The sequence below is a fragment of the Rhinopithecus bieti genome, unplaced genomic scaffold, assembly GCF_001698545.2.
Source record: "Rhinopithecus bieti isolate Rb0 unplaced genomic scaffold, ASM169854v2 scaffold_425, whole genome shotgun sequence".
In the NCBI taxonomy this organism is placed as follows: Eukaryota; Metazoa; Chordata; class Mammalia; order Primates; family Cercopithecidae; genus Rhinopithecus; species Rhinopithecus bieti.
The window spans coordinates 1,484,220-1,504,603 of NW_016803361.1; the positions used below are offsets into that span (position 1 = coordinate 1,484,220).

General features: G+C 45.1%; 1 protein-coding gene across 3 annotated transcripts in view; it reads right to left on the reverse strand.

Moving 5' to 3' along the window:
- MMS19 (MMS19 cytosolic iron-sulfur assembly component) overlaps positions 1 to 20,384 on the reverse strand; it is a 41,547-nt gene that overhangs the window by 6,545 nt on the left and 14,618 nt on the right. For 2 of the 3 annotated variants that reach the window (XM_017880122.1, XM_017880108.1), the window contains exons 2-18: positions 18,252 to 18,300; positions 15,173 to 15,273; positions 13,630 to 13,715; positions 13,192 to 13,266; positions 12,688 to 12,757; positions 12,175 to 12,303; positions 12,023 to 12,084; positions 6,186 to 6,272; positions 5,554 to 5,628; positions 5,082 to 5,159; positions 4,405 to 4,543; positions 3,692 to 3,846; positions 2,946 to 3,024; positions 2,219 to 2,344; positions 1,945 to 2,026; positions 1,498 to 1,598; positions 1,244 to 1,393 (exon numbers count right to left, since the gene is read on the reverse strand). In XM_017880122.1, coding sequence (XP_017735611.1) covers positions 1,244 to 1,393; positions 1,498 to 1,598; positions 1,945 to 2,026; positions 2,219 to 2,344; positions 2,946 to 3,024; positions 3,692 to 3,846; positions 4,405 to 4,543; positions 5,082 to 5,159; positions 5,554 to 5,628; positions 6,186 to 6,272; positions 12,023 to 12,084; positions 12,175 to 12,303; positions 12,688 to 12,706 — 1,282 coding nt within the window. In that variant the 5' untranslated portion in view covers positions 12,707 to 12,757; positions 13,192 to 13,266; positions 13,630 to 13,715; positions 15,173 to 15,273; positions 18,252 to 18,300. The remainder of the gene's footprint in view (positions 1 to 1,243; positions 1,394 to 1,497; positions 1,599 to 1,944; positions 2,027 to 2,218; positions 2,345 to 2,945; positions 3,025 to 3,691; positions 3,847 to 4,404; positions 4,544 to 5,081; positions 5,160 to 5,553; positions 5,629 to 6,185; positions 6,273 to 12,022; positions 12,085 to 12,174; positions 12,304 to 12,687; positions 12,758 to 13,191; positions 13,267 to 13,629; positions 13,716 to 15,172; positions 15,274 to 18,251; positions 18,301 to 20,384) is intronic. The other variant, XM_017880115.1, reaches the window with a different exon arrangement.

Sequence of the window (20,384 nt, forward strand, 5' to 3'; positions counted from 1 at the left end):
AGCTCCCAGATGACGCCCATGCTGCTGGTTAACAGACCATCTTTTGAGCACCATGGCCTTAGGGTGATGCCTCTCAATTCTGCCCCACATGAAAATGACCTAGGTACTCTTTTTTTTTTTTTTGGAGACAGGGCTTTACTCCTGTTGCCCAGGTCAGGCTGGAGTGCAGTGAAGCAATCTCGGCTTGCTCCAACCTGCACCTCCTGGGCTCAAAGTGATTCTCCTGCCTTAGCCTCCCAAGTAGCTGAGACTATAGGTCCATGCTACTGCTCCTGGCTAATTTTTGTATTTTTTGTAGAGATGGGGTTTTGCCATGTTGCCAGGCTGTTCAGGTCTCAAAACTCCTGAGCTCAACTGATCCATCAGCTTTGGCCTCCCAAAGTGCTGGGATTACAGGCGTAAGCCACCACACCTGGCCCGGCACTTTTTTTTTTTTTTTTTTTTTTTTGAGACGGAGTCTCACCCTGTCTGCCCAGGCTGGAGTGCAACGTCACGATCTTGGCTCACTGCAGACTCCCCCTCCCAGGTTCAAATGATTATCCTGCCTCAGCCTCCCGAGTAGCTGGAATTACAGGTGCCTGCCACCACACCCAGAAAATTGTTAGTAGAGACAGGGTTGCACCATATTGGCCAGGCTGGTCTCCAACTCCTGACTTTGTGATCTGCTCGCCTCAGCTTCCCAAAGTGCTGGGATTACAGGCGTGAGGCACTATGCCCAGCCCTTTTTTTCTTTTGAGACAGAGTTTCACTCTATCGCTCACGCTGGCCAGGCTGGAGTGCAGTGGTGCAATCTCAGGTCACTGCAACCTCCGCCTCCCAGGTTCAAGAGATTCTCCTGCCTCAGCCTCCCTAGTAGCTGGGATTATAGGCACATGCCACCATGCCCAGCTAATTTTTTTGTATTTTTAGTAGAGACGGGGTTTCTCCATGTTGGCTAAGTTGGTCTCAAATTCCTGACCTCAAGTGATTCACTGGTCTTGGCCTCCCAAAGTGCTGAGATTATAGGCATGAGCGGCGGCCCTGGCTGAGTACTCTTAACAGTACTATTGCCCAAGTCCCATCTCTCCTCAGAGACTGATTTAGTTGGACGCAGGCATCAGTATTTTTTTTCTTTTAAAAGAGTTGATTGTGTTACTCTTATGTATAGCTACAGCTAGAACCACTGCCTTAGAGGCATCAACTCCAAACTTGACTACAGCTCCCCATTCAGCCCAGTCCCTTGGTTATTATTCCTAGTAGTTACCTCTGTTCACCTGCCAGAGATGCTGCAGCAGCAGAGGCAGTGTCTCCTTGACGATGCTGGGATGTGTTGATACAGCTGACAAGGCTTGCAGACAGCACAGATGCCGGGAGCATTGGGTGGGCTCATCTCCTTTAGTCAAATTTGACTCCCCTGAAAGCAACCCATAAGATGAAGGTTCACTGTGTGATAGCAAGCACGAAGGCCCCAAAGCCTTGCTGGGAAGGGATGGGCCACAGAGGATTAGAGACACATACCTACACGCAGCTCCTCAGCGAGCTTGGGTACGAGGTGGCTGCTGAAGGCCACAGGGTAGAGAGCAGCCAGGGTTCCTGATGCTTCCAGTGCTGCCACCCTGCTGGAGGCGCAAAGCAGATGAGCAATAGCTGAGCCTTGGCTCACAGCTCTCTTGCCTAGGTCTGATATTAGGCAGATTCAGGAGTGTGAGCTCCCAACACCTCCTTACTAAAGAGTAGAACTCAAGTACCTACACCACTGAGTTTGACAGAGTTTCTTAAAGCCTAAGAAGAGAGCAGTCCTACCTCTCTCCAACCAGTTAGCAGCCAGAGCCTAACACAGAGCTCACCTCCCCTAAGGAGAGCCAAGGGTCAGAAGCACAGAGCCCTGGTCCTAGCTTGATCTGTTGCTGCCAATACAGAGGCAGGGAACAGCGTGCTCTATATCTCACTGCTTTAAATTCTCACCAACTCTGGGAATCCTCCTCCAGGAAGCTCAGTCTGTACAGGTGACCCACTGCCAGCTCCAAGTCCTCAGAAGATAGGAGATCTGTAGTTAGAAGCGAACATGAATCTCATCTTTCTTCCCCTGCAGCCATCACAACCCTTCCAACCTCTTATTAGAAATCCCAAATCATCCAGAGTTGCAGTGAGAACAGGATAGTAAGGCTGCTTTTCACTAAGGCAGCCTTACAAGAAAAGGACCAATATCCTTCTCTTCTCTCTTTCCCTTAAGATGTACCTGGCTGGGCACCCAAGACTGTGAGTGTACGGATGCCAACAAGCTGAAGCTGGGTGCTGGGGTCTGTTACGGCCATGAATACCAGTGAGCACAGCTGGTCCTTGAAGGCATTCAGAGGCCTTTGATCTAGGGAGAGACAGAGGCCAGGTTAGAAGGAAGCCATTACATTCCATATCCCTGACTAAGCTGTGATATAGACAACCTGGGGTAGATTTTTTTTTTGAGACAAGGTCTCTGTTGCGCAGGCTGGAGTGCAGTGGCACAATCTCGGCTCACTGCATCCTCTGCCTCCCAGGTTCAAGCTATTCTCCTGCCTCAGCCTCCCGAGTAGCTGGAATTACAGGCATGTGCCAACATACCTGGCTAATTTTTGTATTTTTAGTAGAGACAGGGTTTTTCACCATATTGGCCAGGCTGGTCTCGAACTTCTGACCTCAAGTTTTCCACCTGCCTTAGCCTACCAAAGTGCTGGGATTATAGGTGTGAGCCACCATGCCCCGCCTCCTGGGGCAGATTTAAAGAGCTTAATCCATTGGGTATCCAGGAAGCACACTGGGAAAATAAACAGATCTCATCCATCTCATCTGTTAAGTGTTCTCTTGTGCTACAACCTCAGAATAGGACCATTGTTCTAGACTACTTTTCCACAGCACTCTTTGCCCTGCTGTCCTTTATAGTCTGCAGTGTTCAACAGTCCCCAGAGCACTGCAATGGAAGGCAACCTCACCTTTGTCTTCAGAGGTCCATTTCTGCTGCAGCTTCAAGAAACCCAGGAGCATTTCAAGGATTGTCCGCCGCTGGCTGCTCTGTAATGTTTCAAGGGGTACTGGAGTCAAAGAATATTTTAAGGGATTTCAATCCTGCTACTCTGGATGTAGGGAGAAACCTTTCTTTCTTCCAAGAGATGGGGGCTTTGCTCTGCCACAGTCAGGCTGGAATACAGCAGCATGATTATAGCTCACTGCAGCCCCGACCTCCTAGGTTCAAGTGATTCTCTCGCCTCAGCCTCCTGAGTAGCTGCGACTACAGATGCGTGCCACCTTATACAGCTAATTTAAATTTTTTTTTTTTTTTTTTGTAGAGATGTGGTCTTGCTATGTTGCCCAAGCTGGTCTTTAAATCCTAGCCTCAAGTGATTCTCCTGCCTTGGCCTCCCAAAGTGCTGGGATTACAGGCATGAACCAGCATGTCCTGCTTGGCTAATTAAAAAAAAATTTTGTTTTTTAGAGATGGGATCTCGCTTTGTTGCCCAGGCTCATCTTGAACTCCTGGCTTCAAGCAATCCTCCCTTCTTGGGAGAATGATCCTTTTATGTAAGAGACAGGGAAAAAGTGAGTAAGGGAAGCAGCAGCAGCAGCCAATGGGAGCAAAACCCACGATCTACTATGTCGGCCCCAGCTAAAACTTAGCTCTCTGAGAAAGGGAACCTAGCACACAGGTCCCATCATTCCCCCAAAGATTCTGCTCCCTTACCTGACTGTGCTTGTGGAACTGTTCCAGCAGTAAAGGCAGTACATTGCTGGTGATATAGTCACAGGCCCGGGCAGATGCACCTGCAGCTGCCTGCAACAGCTTGGCACTAGGCCACACCAGTTTCATGTCTGGTTCACACAGGTGGTGCCTGCAGTCTAGAGAAGCAGCACATCACAGACCTGGGGAGGAGGCCAAATGGTGCCTGACTCCCCTACAGTCCACAGAGGTTGGAGACTGAGACCCATGACAGTTTACAAGCAGTTAACATTCAAATTGTTTTCAATTCAGAGGAGGGGTATCGCCCCCAAATCACCAAATATGCTGGGGCTAAACAAGAAAGGTCACTGGCTCTTAAGGAATGTCATTTTTTTTTTTTTAACTTGAGACGGAGTTTTGCTCTTGTTGCCCAGGCTGGAATGCAGTGATGCGATCTCAGCTCACTGCAACCTCTGCCTTCCAGTTTCAAGCGATTCTCCTGCCTCAGCCTCCTGAGTAGCTGGGATTACAGGTGCCCACCACCACGCCTGGCTAATTTTTGTATTTTTAGTAGAGACGAGGTTTCACCATGTTGGCCAGGCTGGTCTTGAACTCCTGACCACCCGCCTCGGCCTCCTAAAAGTTCAGGGACTACAGGCGTGAGCCACCGCACCCGGGCAAGGAATGTCATTTCTACTGTGCTCACTCCCCCTTCCTGGCTGCCATAGCCCCATTACCCTGTAGAATGTTGCTAAGGAAGGAGTCAAGGAGGTCCTCAGCGTCAGCCCTCAGCACAGAATGAGACAAACACGCAGTCAGGGAGTGGAGGGCCGCCAGGCCCTCTGCCTCCACCCGCTCACTTGCCGTCTGGAACACCTGTCAGGGAGGGATCCCATGGCTACTGAGGTGAGCCTGCACCAGATGAGACCCCATCAATCCACTGCCTATTTCCTTGTTGGAGAAGAGAGTGAGAACCTCTAGGACACAGAAATGGAAATTAACACGTCAACTGAGTGTCTTCTCACTGGTGTGTTCTTACCAAGTCCTTAGTCACACTCAGGACAGAGACACATACTTTCTGAGAAACAGAAAGCCAACTCTGAGCAGTGGCTCTGCTCACCTTTCTATTCACCACGGTGCCAGAGGCACCATGACCTGCACTCCTTGCCACAGAAGGACAAGAAGTAGGTAATGTGCAAAGGTGATCAACTGCTCTTACCAAGCAGCTGACCGTCACATAGGGACTCTCTCTCGTCATTCAACTAGAATTATGTCCCCCTGCTTGCCTCCTGAATAACCAGGCATAATACCTTGGCCCTGGGGATGACAGAGGGAAAAGGACAGGATGTATTATTTCCCCTCATGCCTGACAATTGAGAGTTAATAGTAGTGAATTTATCTGAGTAACACTCACCTCTCTGCGGATAGAAGCCCAAAGGCTGGGGAGGAAGTCCTTCAGCTCCTTCTGTCCATACACAGCACAGCAAGCATTCTGCCAAGCAAACCGCTGCTATCAGTTATGTACACACTCAGACACCCAGGATGTGCAGGTACCTCAGCATAACGGCACCTGGAGGAGCCTTGGTCTCAGCAGAAAAACCAGTGAAGATTTTTAACAGTCCTACTCAGGGAACAGAAAAGTAGATTACCCTGGTTGATAAAATAGAAGCCTAAAGAGGGAGTGCTGGTCAGCCCTTCCTCAGTTACTATGGGATGGGACATGACAGTATGCAGCTGGGGGCTTCAGGTGGACATAGAAGCCCAAATTCTGGGTGTCCTCTTCTGAGGCCCACGAACTGTTCCTTGGCTATCCAAGAATCTATATCCTTTAGTACCCCTAACTTGTCAAAAGGTAGCTGGGTCCTGCAAGGAGAAAAATCACTCACCAGAGTCTGTAGAGAATCCAACTTGGCACTCAGAACCTCAGAATCCACTTTCTCAATCAACAGGGGCAGCAGAAACTGTGGGGCAGAAGCAAGATCTTAAGCCTGAGATGAGTGGTGTGTCAGTCACATCAAGTCCCCAGAAGCAGGTACTACATCAAGGAGCTATATTCAAGTCAGGAGCTATGATTGTGAGCTAACTTTCTTGCCAAGCAGTGGCCAGAGCCCCACTACCTCAAAAACAGGCAGGTTGACAAAGTTACAGAATTTTAAAAGACAGCACCATATAGGGATTGGGTTTATTTATTTATTTTATTTTTTTGTGTAGGAGGGGACGGGGTCTCCCTATGTTGCCCAGGCTGGACTTGAACTCCTGGGTTTAAGTGATCCTTTCCACTCAGACTCTCCTGAGTAGCTGGGACTATAGGTGTGTGCCACTAAATCCAGCTCTGGATTATGAAGAGATGGTAAAGTTTTCTACATCGAAGGTTTGAAGATACCTGCCACACAAGACACTTGTAGGGTGTCATGCCCTAAAATGTATACCAGATCTTTTTTTCTCCATGCTTTTACTGCTCTTTCTTCAGAACCGTCTATGGGCAGAGGCTATATACCCTAATCTTGGCTAGACCCACCTCAGCAAATCGTGGTGTAGAAGCCAGCACAGCGCGAAGACTCAGGATGAGGTCTTCTCTCTGGATACCATGGGGGTCATTAGGTGGCTGGAAAAGGGAGAAGGGCTGTGGGTTTGTGTAACATTTCAGACCACCCTTGAACACAGGCTTGAACCTGGTAACCCTGCAGAACAGGGTGATACTCATACCCAATCAGGGAAGACAGTAAGATAATGACACCTCAGCAAGAAGACATGCTTGACCTTTTATGTATTCCTTGGGAACTTTTGTCTTTAGGCATTTTTAAAGATCTGATTACACATTTTCTATCATTTCACCACTAAGAGATAAGCATGCTTAACTTTCTCGTGTATTGCTTTCTTCTCTGATATATATTGTTACTATGTGCTAGTATATACTGTTTCTGTATACTTAAAAATAATTTTGTACATGCGGTTTTTAATTTTTTTCACTTAACATATTAAGAACATTTTTATGGTATTATTCTTTCATAGCATTAGTTTTAGTGGCTATGATTTCATTTTGTGGTTGTACCAGTTTATCTAAATAATTCCTTGTTGATGGACATTTCCATTTTTTTCACCCTTATAAAAAGCTGTAATTCTGAAAACAGAAAGCCTTGATGGTTTCTGTACCAAGACGACAGATTGAAAACATAAATCAGGTTTTCCTTTTCCTCTTCGCAAACTCCACCAAAAACACAGTAAAAGAAGGCATTTACTTTTTTTTTTTTTTTTTTTTGAGATGGAGTCTTACTCTGTCACCCATGCTGGATTGCAGTGGCTCAATCTTGGCTCACTGCAACCTCCACCTCCTAGGTTCAAGTGATGCTCATGTCTCAGCCTCCCAAGTAGCTGGGGTTACAGGTGCGCCAACACACCCGGCTAATTTTTGTATTTTTTGTAGATATGGGGTTTCGCCACGTTGGCCAGGCTGGTGTGGAACTCCTGACCTCAAATGATCCACCCGCCTCAGCCTCCCAAAGTGCTGGGATTACAGGCGTAAGCCACCGAGCCTGGCCTGGTTTTTGTTTTCATGACTGCAAACTTTGATAGAAAAGATAAAACTGTGGAATTGTCTTATAAAGTAACAAAAAGACAGAGGTACAAAATAGAAAACAAAAGGTCAGAAAATCAGAGGTCCAACAAAAGATTAATGAGAGTTCCAAAATGAAGGAACAGAGAAAAGAGAGGGGAAGAAATCATCAATTAAAGAATTCAAGAGAAATTTATAGGACTAATGGACATGAGTTACTACTGACAGGGCCTACTAAGTGCCCAACACAGTGCATGAAATAGACCAATACCAAGGCACATCACTGTGAAGTTTCAATATATTGGGGAGAACCAAACTTACCAGTTTCTAGAGAGGAAGAAAAAAATGGTACATACGAAGTTTATGAAACAGAAGAAACTCAGACTTCTCCACAGCAAATGAAAACTAGATAACTAGACTTATTTATTTATTTATTTGAGATGGAGTTTTGCTCGTTACCCAAGCTGCACTGCAACCTCTGCCTCCAGGATTCAAGCAATTCTCCTGCCTCAGCCTCCCAAGTACCTGGGATTACAGGCACATGCCACCACGCCCGGCTAATTTTTTTGTATTTTTAGTAGAAATGGGGTTTCACCATGTTAGCTAGCAGCTGGTCTTGAACTCCTGACCTCAGGTGATCCGCCTGCCTTGGCCTTCCAAAGCGTTGAGATTATACGTGTGAGCCACCACGCCCAGCCAATAACTAGATTTAAATGTAGCAATGCCTTCAAAATCTTAGGAGAAAATAATTTTTTTTTTTTTTGGTTACTGAGTCTGGTTCTGTCTTCCAGGCTGGAGTGCAGAGGCATGATCTTGGCTCAATGTAACCTCTGCCTCCCCAGCCCAAGCCATCCTCCCACTTCCGCCTCCCAAGTAGCAGGGGCTACAGGCTCAACCACCACACCCAGTTAATTTTTGTATTTCTTATAGACAGGGTTTTGCCATGGTGCCGAGGCTTGTCGTGAACTCCTGAACTCAAGCAATCCACCCGCCTCAGCCTCCTAAAGTACTGGGATTACAAGCGTCAGTTACTGTACCTGGCCTCTTTCTCAGGTGCAATCATAGTGCACTATAGCTTCAAACTCCTGGCCTCAAGTGATTGTTCTGCCTCAGCCTCACAAGTAGCTGGGACTACAGACATGTGCAACTGTATCCAGCTAGAATTCCCTTTTTTTTTTTTTTTTTTGAGGTGGAGTTTTACTCTTGTTGCCCAGGCTGGAGTGCAATGGTGCGATTTCAGCTCTCTGTAACCTCTACCTCCCAGGTTCAAGCAATTCTCCTGCCTCAGCCTCCCAAGTATCTGGGATGACAGGCGCCTGCCACCATGCCTGGCTAATTTTTGTATTTCTAGTAGAGACGGGATTTCACCATGTTGGTCAGGCTGGTCTCGAACTCCTGACCTCAAGTGATCCTCCCACCTCAGCCTCCTAAAGTGCTTGGATTACAGGTGTGAGCCACTGCACCTGGCCTAGAATTTCTATTCCTGAATTACATACCCATAATGTCAAAAATGAGAGAAAAGATTGAAGACATTTTAGGCTTACAAATCTAAAAAATCCTCACTTCTTCCTACATTCTCACAGGAAAATACTAAAGGAAGTACACCACCAAACTGAGGGGGTAAACCACAAAATGAGGAATATGTGAACTCAGGAAATAGGAGATCTGATCCAAGAAAAATGATAAGGGAATCTAGGATGACGGTGAAGGAAGATCCAATATCTACTCTGCATTAGGAGTAAAAATCAACCTGTTGACATTGTTTGGCTAAGAATGGTTTTAACATTTTTAATGTTTGAAACAAACCAAAAGAATATCTTGTGACAAGTGAAAATTATATGAAATTCAAAGTTTAGTGTTGATAATAAAAGGTTTATTGGGATATAGCTACTGTAGCTGTTCTTGTGTCTAAGGCTGTTTTTGTGCAGTAACAGCAGAGTTGAGGAGACCATATGACCCACAAAGCTATTGTCTGGCCTTTTATAGAAAACGTTGGCCAGGCATGGTGGCTTATGCCTGTAATCCCAACACTTTGGGAAGTCAAGGCAGGTGGAAGCCCAGGAATTCAAGACCAGCCTGGGCAACAAGGCAAAATCCTGTCTCTACAGAAAAATACAACAATTAGTCGGGAGTAGTGTCGTGTGCCTATAGTTCCAGCTACTCAGGAGGCAGGGATGGGAGGATCACCAGAGTACCAGAGTCCAGGGAGGTGGAGGCTGCAGTGAGCCGTGATGGTGCCACTACACTCCAGCCTGCCTCAAAAAAAAAAAAAAAAAAAAAAGAAAAGAAAAGAAAGAAAAAGTTTGCCAGCCTCTTCTTAGAGTGAGCATATAAGCATAGTGAAGAAACTGAACCTTAAACTGATCAGATCCACTATGATGGCACATGATCAACACTGAGTTGTGGCTGGGCGTGGTGGCTCACGCATATAATTCTGGCACTCTGGGAGGCTGAGGCAGGTAGATCAGTTGAGGTGAGGAGTTCGAGACCAACCTGGATAGCATGGCAAAACCCCATCTCTACTAAAAATATATATATATAAAAAATTAGTCAAGCATGGTGGCACGTACTGTAATCCCAGCTATTCAGGTGGCTGAGGCACAAGAGTCACCTAAACCCAGGAGGCAGGGGTTGCAGTGAGCAAGGATTGTGCTATTGCACTCCAGCTTGGGCAACAGAGTGAGACCCTGTCTCAAAAACGAAACAAAACAGAACCAACAACAATAAAAACCCTGATTTGTAAGACAAAGAATATCTGTAACTCAAATTGTTACACTAAAGCCAGGTGCCTCTGTTTTAATTAATACCTTGATAAGAGCTTTCTGCTTCTGACAGACTGCAGTGCAGAACAACATACAAAAATCTGCTTGAATGAGAGAAACTTTCCTAACATTATCTGTAAGTTTATTTTGCCTAGATTATCTCTGTGAAAATAAACAGCTGTGAACAGTGATTGTTTCCAATCGGAAAATGGACAGTGGCAGTAAAGGGGTATGAAAGGAGTTTAATTATCTACCCTTTAAATGTTGAATCGTGCTCATTGTATAATCTTTCAAAAATTGGATGAAATACTGTTCCTCTCCCCCAAATTATAAATGCATATATTCTTTGACCTAGCAATTTCTTTTAGGAATTTGTTCTATCATTATACCCATGTATGAAAGTTGTGGCACTGCTCATAACAGCAAAAGATTAGCAACAATCCACAGAGGACTAGTGAAATAAATTCGTTATTTCTGGTCAAAGGAATATTATGGAGCCATAAAGAATGAAATACTAACTTATATACTGACATGGAACACTCTCCAAGACATACTGTTCAGTGAAAAAAGCAAAGTATAGGAGAAATGTGTGTGTGTGTACATGCCCGCATGTGCATACACTATGATTTTAGGGGGGTGGTGTTAAGGCATTTGCTTATATATAGATGAAAAAGCTCTGTAAAGATACAAACATAACTGATAACTTGGTTGATTATGAAGAAAAAAAGATGGTAGGGAGATTTCTCACCCTTTTGGACTTTGGATCATGTGAATGAATTATCTTTTCAAAACCAACACAAAACACAAAATAAAACAAAGTAAAGGCTGGACATGGTGGCCCACACCTGTAATCCCAGCACTTTGGGAGGCTGACGCAGGTGGATCATGAACTCAGGGGTTCAAGACCAGCCTGGTCAAGATGGTGAAACCCCATTTCTACTAAAAATACAAAAAAAATTAGCCGGCTGTGGTGGCAGGCACCTATAATCCCAGCTACTTGGGAGGCCGAGGCAGATAACTGGCTTGAACCCGGAAGGCAGAGGTTGCAGTGAGTTGAGATCGCACCACTGGACTCCAGCCTGGGCGACAGAGCAAGACTCTGTCTCAAAAAAGCAAAAACCAAACCAAACCAAACCAAACCAAAAAACCACACAAACCGAAGTGAAAACAGAAGAATGTGGTGGCTGAGACAGATCTTTCAAGATTTCAAGGGTATAGAGTTAGAATAAGAATTCTGATTATGAAAGAGATGAAAAGATTCATTTCGGGAGAGAGGTGGTCCCCAGTAACATAATGTCAACTGAAATAAGCTGGTAAGAAATTCCCTACAGCAAAGATGGTGGTGTCACTATGAAGGCAGTGAGGGTCAATATGCTGTTTGGCATGCTGCAACAGAATGCCTTTTATTTCTTTCAAACCACTAATGCTTGCAGCACACACACCCACATGGTGATGAAACTCTGAGTATTTGGCAGTAGAAGGGAACTCAACTGCAGAGTGGGAGGAAGGCCCAAGAGGGTCAGAGCAAATACCTTGTGTACACTGTGCACAACTGTGCCTTCTTTGTTTTGTCACTTTGTTTCTATAGCCTGAGATGCCCTATCCAACTCCAGAATCATATCTTATGCATCCCCTACAAACCAGCTGAAATCCTATCTTAATTGCGAAGTCAGTTCCTGCCTACTCTAGCTCACACTGAACTCGTCTTCTCTGAACAGCTATAGCACTACTCATTTTCCTACCTAATCTACTGTTACTTAAAATGTTTCAGCCTTCAAGGGCAGGGACAGTGTTTTGCAATCCTGTAGCCTTCAGCACTAAATACAGTGTTAAGGAGCTTAAGAATTCGCCCAAATACACGCTGCTTTGAATCATTCCTCATATGTCAAACGCTTTTCCACTTCCTAGTTTATTAAAAAATAAAATAATGCGGGCAGGGATGTCTATTTTGGTAACCTGTACCCTCAGTGCCCAGAACAGGGCTTGGCACATAGCAGATACTCAACAAATACATGATCAATCAACAAAGGTGCTACTTACAGGGGTAAAATCGATAGGGAAATAACAGGATGTCACTTCAAACAACTCCTCCACAAAGGGTCCTGTGGCAACAGAGAAAGAATGAGGTTGGCTTATCAGCTTCATTCATCTGATAAAGCTCCAACCAGCTAATCATGGCTACCACGATGTACCGAGGCTATAGTCCCTGGAGATGAGGTCATGGACGATGCGGAAGGCCACCAGAAGATTACGGGGATCCTTTTCTCCATCCATCACCTGGATGAAGCCAAAGGTGAAGTCAGCTCCTAGGCTCTTTAGCTCTGGGAAGGAGAGAATAAGGTTACTATATTGTCCCACAGCACAGAAAGTATGGGCTTTCTCCTGGCCTGTATTCTCCCTCTGTTATCACTGCTTCCCTTTTCCTTTCAAGGCTGACCCTTTTTCCATTCCAAGAAAGTACTCAGTGAAGAGATGTGCAACAATATACACGTTGCTGTGGAGGTAAGAATTTAAAACACTGGCTAAAACAAACTCTACCCTTCCTTTACTTCACTGGGGAGGGAGCGGACTCCCCCTTTCCCTTTATCATTCTCTCTCAGGATACCAGCTCTTCTATATAACCACAGGTAAAATAAGTCCTACAAATAGGGGAAAAAGTAGGATGTGCTTGCTTTTGACATTTCCCAGAAGGCTCTGCCTCTTACCTTCTTCCCGGGTTCGCATAAAATTGGTGATGATATTGTAGACTGTGTGTCGGTCCACCTGTGGCAGGGACTTGTGGGTGGGGGAGAAAGAAGTGAAGAAAGTGCTCAAAGAATACCTCAGCTGACACAGCTAGTTCCTGCTTCATAATCTCTAAGTGAACAGTGCTCCTTATACCAGCATAAGATCAATCTAAGAGAAACTACAGAGAAAGGGTATGCTATTGACTCAGCAGCACAGCAGTGGTGCCAATAATCCAAACCTGCCTGATGGATGGATGCCTTACTTTCTGTAGGTATAAGAGGATACAGGTCAGATCTAATGGCATGCATCCCTCTCCTTGTCCAGTAGCAAAGAGCATATAAACATGCTGAAGAAGAGCATGTAAACATTCATAAGATCCCAAAGAATTCAGAATTTAGAAGGCAATAATTTTTGTTATTGAATCCCAGTTATGTTAAGGGGTGGAGACAGAGGAAAACACCAACATGACTGTTATCCCTCACCTGTACATGTACTTCCTGGAAGATGGCTTTAAGCACAGAAACAGCCAGCCCTGGGGGCAGGGCCACACACAGGCTCTGGGGGAAAGGAGAAGGTATGTGAACACTGAGGGAATTGCAGCATGGACTCCAAAACACAACCCTACAACAGGCCTAATTAGCTACTGTAAGAATCACAGCACCCTGGTTGAGGAATAAGTTAATAGTGAGAATCTTTCTCAAGCTGATGAGTTCTATGCAGCTCTTTCCAGCGGGCTCTGGTTTCCAGTCCCCCAAAGTACACTTTTACTCGCTAGAGGGAAAAGGGAAGTAGAGCTGGTAACACTAATTTAGTCCCACATTTGGGCATCTCCTCCTCAGCATGTGAACCAAAGCGCAAGGAGAGAACTAGACAAGGGCTCCCTTGAACAAAGTTACGTAATGAAATGAAGGAGAACTCACAAGTGCCTTCAAACCCTGCAGGACAGATGGGATCACAAGATGATGGTCCTTCAGCCGGTTCTCATAGAACAGTATCAGGTGTACCACTGCACAAACCAGATTCAGCCATTAATGGACATAGGCACAAGAACGGCGCAATAGTTCTGCTCCTTTCCTAAGTCTGTAACAGCTGTTTCTGTTTGGGTTCCACTACAAATTTTCTCTTTTACCAAGAGATATGTCCTATGCTATACCGCTAAACAGGCTGGAGGTTGCGCATGTGGTGCTTGCCTCTAGGGAGGCTGAGGTGGGAGGATCATTTAAGCCCAGGGGTTTAAGGCCAGCCTGAGCAACACAGTGAGACTCTGCCTCTAAAAAACAAAAGGAATTCCCTCTCTGGGCTTTGGAGCCCTCCCTCCCTCTGCCTCTATACAGGGGAGCTTCTTCCTTCTCCCTTCCTTCTTGCCTATTAAACTCTCTGCTACTTAAAACCACTTCACGTGTATCGGTGTCATTTTATCTAAACCAGCATGAGGACCAAGAACCCTGATGTTCCTCCACTCACTAGAGCCGTATCATTTTGTGTGTTGGCTGGGAAAGGAAATTCATTCATCAGACTGAAGCAATCAAACTCCAAATGGTACTGTAAACTGAATCACATATCCACACGCCATTCTTCTGAGGACTCTCAGATCAACTCCAGGAGGAGCCCTTGCTGCTGTTCCCCATTTGACACCCCTTTCCAGTAGGAAGTAGCCAGAAGGAGTCATCACCTCAAACCCCCTAACAGCAGTTAGTGTGGCATCTCTACAGGGGGGAATGTTGTATGAGTTATTAAGAAATTATTTTAGGCAGACAGAGAGGAAAACGGGTCCTTGGGAAGTTTTTGTTTTTAAAAGCATCTCCAGAAAAGTTTCTTGTAAAGCCCTGGCTCTTAGTGTCAAGCTGCAACCTTTGATATGCAAATGCAATCCATTAGAAACTGGGTCCACCCAAATATGGCAATTCCCGTGGCCTTCCTGCTTCCTATAGTTTGCCTACACCTGCTATACAAGATAAGATGTTGGCCTTCTTCCCCCTCAGGACCTCAAAGCATGCTGATATTTCATTACTTTTCCTCTTTACCTATGAAATACTGCTCTGTTCATTTTACAGAGTGGGAAAATACACTGAAAAAACAGTCTAAGGCTACATTTGAAATCCATGTGTCTTTCTTTTTTTGGAGACGGAGTCCCGCTCTGTCATCCAGGCTGGAGTTCAGTGGTGTGATCTCCGCTCACTGCAACTCCCATCTCCTGTGTTCAAGCGATTTCTGCCTCAGCCTCCCAAGTAGCCACAGGCGCCCGCCACCATGCCTGGCTAACGTTTTGTATTGAAATCCATGTGTCTTCTGTCTCAATTCTAATCATCTCTGCGACATATACCAGTGAGAAATGAAGACCTTGCATTAGTAGTTCATAGATACTTTAAGCCCTCCCTCCCTGCCAGTAAAGTTGGCTTGAATAGATAGGGGAGACCTGGGCTCAGCAATCCAGGAAGACATTCCTACTAGTGACACCAGTACCTTCCTTCTCCAGGAGCAAGGTGTGACAGTGGAGTAGCACCTGTGACAAAAGTTGGATTCCTCGAGCCCGAGTTCGTGGTTCTGGATTCTCTAGAGAGGACCTGAGGGAAAACAGGGTAGAGAGGGCCTGCAATTACCCAGTTCAAATGTTTGAAAAAATAAATATTTTACATTCGTCACACTCACCCCCGGGCATGGAAGCAGAGCCAAGCCCTGTTAAGAGTAAAAACAGCCCAGGAAGGTGTTCCTGAGGTAACGGCATTACAGATACCAGTAAGGACAGAAGGCTTAAGAGCGATCCTCAGACTGATGTGGCATCATTTAGAGGCACACATGACACCAAGAGCCAACAGAGGTTTCTTCCTCCAGGCACCCCCAGCTTGGCACCTAATAAGCACTGTGCTTATTCTTTCTCCCCAGTGGTATGATTGTGACATTCCTCTGAACTACAGCTTAGCAGCTACCCACAGGATTTGAGAGATGATTGGCAGCTGCAGCTTCCACCAAAACAAGGAGAATACGTGTATTTTTGTAAATTAATGCTAAGGAAAAAAACAATACTCAGAATCACCACCAAGTTCCTAGGATAAAAGAAAACATGAAAAACCAAAACTTTATAACTGGAAGGTTACAAAGTAAGATGGCCAGAATATAGCTCTAACTAGGTAGGATTACTGATATAGGAGAAGCTGGACTGAAGCAACAAGGAAGTAACTTATCCTCAATATTGCTCTATGGAGATTATACTGAAACATATTAGAAATAATCTAAGCAGGAACAAGCAGAAAGTGGAAGAGTTCTGGCCATGACAGTTGTATTGAACCTCCAGGGTAAGAGTATATATTAACTAAGAGTAAGGGGACAAAAATAAGGTCACTCTTAACAGGATTCCCCAGGATAAAAACCTGTAGAAAGGTTTCTACTCAGGAAGTAGAAAACTGTGCATTCAGGTTGGGTGTGGTGGCTCACACCTGTAATCCCAGAATTTTGGGAGATAGATGAGAGGATCACTTGAGCCCGGCAGTCGCAACCAGCATGGACAACACAGTGGGACCCTGTCTCTACAAAAAATACAAAAACTTAGCTGGGCATGGTGGCACAAGCCTGTAGTCCCAGCTACTTGGGAGGCTGAGGTGGGTGGATGGCTTGGGCCCAGGAGGTTTAGGCTGCAGTGGGCCATGATCGCTCCACTGCACTCTAGCCTGATTAACAGAGTGAGACTGTCTCAAAGAAAACTATGCATTTGGAGCATTTAAAAATGGAACAAGGCACACAAATGCTCATAGCAGCATTATTAGGAATAGCAAAAAAGTGGAAACAATCCAGATGTCCATCCACTGATAAATGATTAAATAAGATGCATAGCCATACACCGGGAATATTATTCAGCAAGAAAAGAAATGCAGAACTGATATGTGCTGCAACATGGATGAACCTTGAAAACATGCTAAGTGAAAGAAGCCAGCAACAAAGGTCACATGAAATTTCCAGAGGAGGCAAATCCATAGAAGACAGAAAGTAGATTAGTGATTGCTGGGGGTTGGTTAGAAGAGGGAAGGGGAAATGACTGCTAATGGGCATGGGTTTCTTTCTGGAGTAATGAAAATGTCCTCAAACCGACTGTGCTGAGAATTGCACAAATCTGTAAATACACTTTTAAAAGCCACAGAATTGCACATTTTAAAATGGTGAACTTTATGATATGTGAATTATATATCAATAAGGCTGTATGTATATATGTATGTGTGTATATATATATATATATTTTTTTTTTTGAGACAGAGTCTCGCTCTGTCACCCAGGCTGGAGTGCAGTGGCGTGATCTCGGCTCACTGCAAGCTCCACCTCCCAGATTCACACCATTCTCCTGCCTCAGCCTCCCAAGTAGCTGGGACTACAGGCGCCCGCCACCACGCCCAGCTAATTTTTTGTATTTTTAGTAGAGAAGGGGTTTCACTGTGTTAACCAGGATGGTCTTGATCTCCTGACCTCGTGATCTGCCCACCTTGTCCTCCGAAAGTGCTGGGATTACAGGCATGAGCCACCATGCCTGGCCTATATATTTTTTTTTATGGGGGTCTCACTCTGTCACCTGGGTTGGAATGCAGTGGCATGACCTGTTTACCACAACCTCCACCTCCCAGACTCCAGTGATCCTCCCACCTCAGCCTTCCGGGTAGCTGGGACCATAGGTGCATGCCACCATGCCTAGCTAATTTTTTTGTATTTTTGGTAGAGACAGGGTTTCACCATGTTGCCCAGGTTGGTCTTGAACTCTTGAGCTCAGGCAATCCACCTTCTTTGGCCTCTCAAAGTGCTGGGATTACAGGTATGAGCCACCACACCCAGCCAATGCTGTATTTTTTTTTTTTTAATGGACCAAAGCCACCACTATGTGAGTAGAAAGGCCAAATAGTCTGTTACGTGGGAGAAATGTGTAACAGTGACTTCGTTTTTTAATTTCCCCCAATTTTCTAGTTTTCTGTTTTAGAAGACATGCTGTCACAATTAACAACTCTTACTAGTAAGACTTGTCAATTTAAATGGTCTATACTACACTACATACTACAAGCACATACTTCCTCTAAGTGCTTAGAATCCCAAGCTATAACACTGCTTTATCAGCTGTTTCCCAAAGCCTTTTCTCCTAGTGGGGGGATCTGCAGCAGGGTCAGCCTCCTGGGAACTCCCCAGGCAGGGCCCACAGCTTGTTCTGAGTCAGGTCTAGGCAGGCTAGCATCCCATGGGGGTAGGTGGGTCTAAAGATGCACAAAGGAATCAACAACAGCTGATGGCCTTCAACCACGTATCTCACCCCAAAGCTGTAGGCTGTGCCAGGAGTTGATGTGGCCTACAGGCTATGTGCTCCCAAATACTAAAGAAGCCTCAGCCAGATGGCATGAAACTTTTCAGGAGAAACAATTCAAACACATAGTCTTAGACTGAGGTACTAATATGGAAGGGGGCTGCTGGGCTACAGGACAAATTCAGGTTCCAGGAAAGCAACGATGCGCAAAAGTAACTTTTCAGAATACACAGTCAGGATTGGAGAAGAACATTCTATAGCAGAGGCTCTTACCCAAGGGCTTCCACAACTTGTAACACTGTATAGTTGCCAGATTTCACATCTGCAGGAAATAAAATAAATATGAAATATTAAAAAAAAAAAACCCTACCAAAGTGTTGAGTAACACTAATTATAATGTTTCCTGCCTGCCCTAGGCTTTGTACCTGGGGGTCTACTATTCTTGCCAAGAACCCTCCAAGATAAGAAGCAGCATTACTGTAACACTTCAAATATGCAGCTTTGTATAAAAAATAAAAAGAAAATAAATATATCATTTGTGAATGACATGAGCGTGTATCTTGAAAATCCAAGATAAATTTAAAAAATTACAAACAAAATAATTTGTTAAATTAGTTGGATACAAAATATTATGAAATTTAAAACCTTCATATATACATATATACACAATAGCCTGTAAAATGATATAAGGAAAAGACCTGGTTTATAATAGCGAAAAAAGAAAAGGGAAAAAAATACCTGGATATAAACTTTTATCCTCATTTTTAAAAATCATAGTAAAATACACTGCATAAAAACTTTTTTTTTGGCCGGGCGCGGTGGCTCATGTCTGTAATCCCAGCACTTTGGGAGGTGAGGAGGGCAGATCATGAGGTCAGGAGATCGAAACCATCCTGGCTAACATGATGAAACCGTCTCTGTTAAAAATACAAGAAATTAGCCTGGCCTGGTGGCATGTGCCTGTGGTCTCAGCTACTCAGAAAGCTGAGGTAGGAGAATCGCTTGAACCCTGGAGTGTAGTGGTGTAATCACAGTCTCTGAGGCTCAGGTGATCCTACCACTGCGGCCTCCCCAGTAGCTGGGACCAAAGGCATGTGCCACTACCCCTGGCTAAGTATTTTGTATTTCTTTGTAGAGATGGGTTTCGCCATGTTGCTGGTCTTGAACTCGTGGGCTCAAATGATTCTCCCATCTCAGTCTCCCAAAGTGCTGGGATTACAGACGTGAGCCACTGCGCCCGACCTAGATATAAACTTAACAAAAAAATGTGAAAATTTGAATGATGAAAACTTTATTTATTTTTGAGATGGAGTTTGCTTTTGTCACCCAGGCTAGAGTGCAATGGTGCGATCTCGGTTCATTGCAACCTCCAACTTCTGGGTTAAAGCAATTCTCATGCCTCAGCGTCCCAAGTAGCTAGGATTTGCAGGTGTGTGCCACCACACCCAGCTAATTTTGAGATGGAGTCTCACTCTGTCGCCCAGGCTGGAGTGCAGTGGCGCGATCTCGGCTCACTGCAACCTCTGTGGTCCAGGTTCAAGTGATTCTCCTGCCTCAGCCTCTCGAGTACCTGGGATTACAGGAACCTGCCACTGCACCGGGCTAATTTTTTGTATTTTTAGTAGAGACGGGGTTTCACCGTGTTAACCAGGATGGTCTCAATCTCCTGACCTCGTGATCCACCCGCCTCAGCCTCCCAAAGTGCTGGGATTACAGGCATGAGCCACCGCGCCTGGCCCCAATTTTTGTATTTTTAGTAGAGATGGGGTTGTGTCATGTTGGCCAGGCTGGTCTCGAACTCCTGACCTCAGGTGATCCACCTGCCTCTGCCTCCCAAAGTGCTGGGATTACAGGCATAAGCCACTGCACCCGGATGACGAAAACTTTAAAGCACTAGTGAGATATCACTTCACATCTGCTAGGATGGCTATTATCAAAAAGACAAAGAGATAACAAGTGCTGGTAAAGACAGAGAGAAAAGGGAACCTCTGTACACTGTTGGTGGAAATGTAAATTAGTACAGCCATTATGGAAAACAGCATGGAGGTTCCTTAAAAAAATGAAAAACAGAACTACTGTATGATCCAACAATCCCACTACTGGGTACATATCCAAAGGAAATGAAATCAGTATCTGCAGAGATGTCTGTACTCCCATATTAACTGCAGCATTATTCACATTAGCCAAGATCTGGTAACAACCTAAGTGTCAACAGATAAATCAATAAAGAAAACATGACATGCGTGTACACATATACAACAGAACACTATTCAGCTATTAAGAAAGAAAGAGGCCGGGCGCGGTGGCTCAAGCCTGTAATCCCAGCACTTTGGGAGGCCGAGACGGGCGGATCACAAGGTCAGGAGATCGAGACCATCCTGGCTAACACGGTGAAACCCCGTCTCT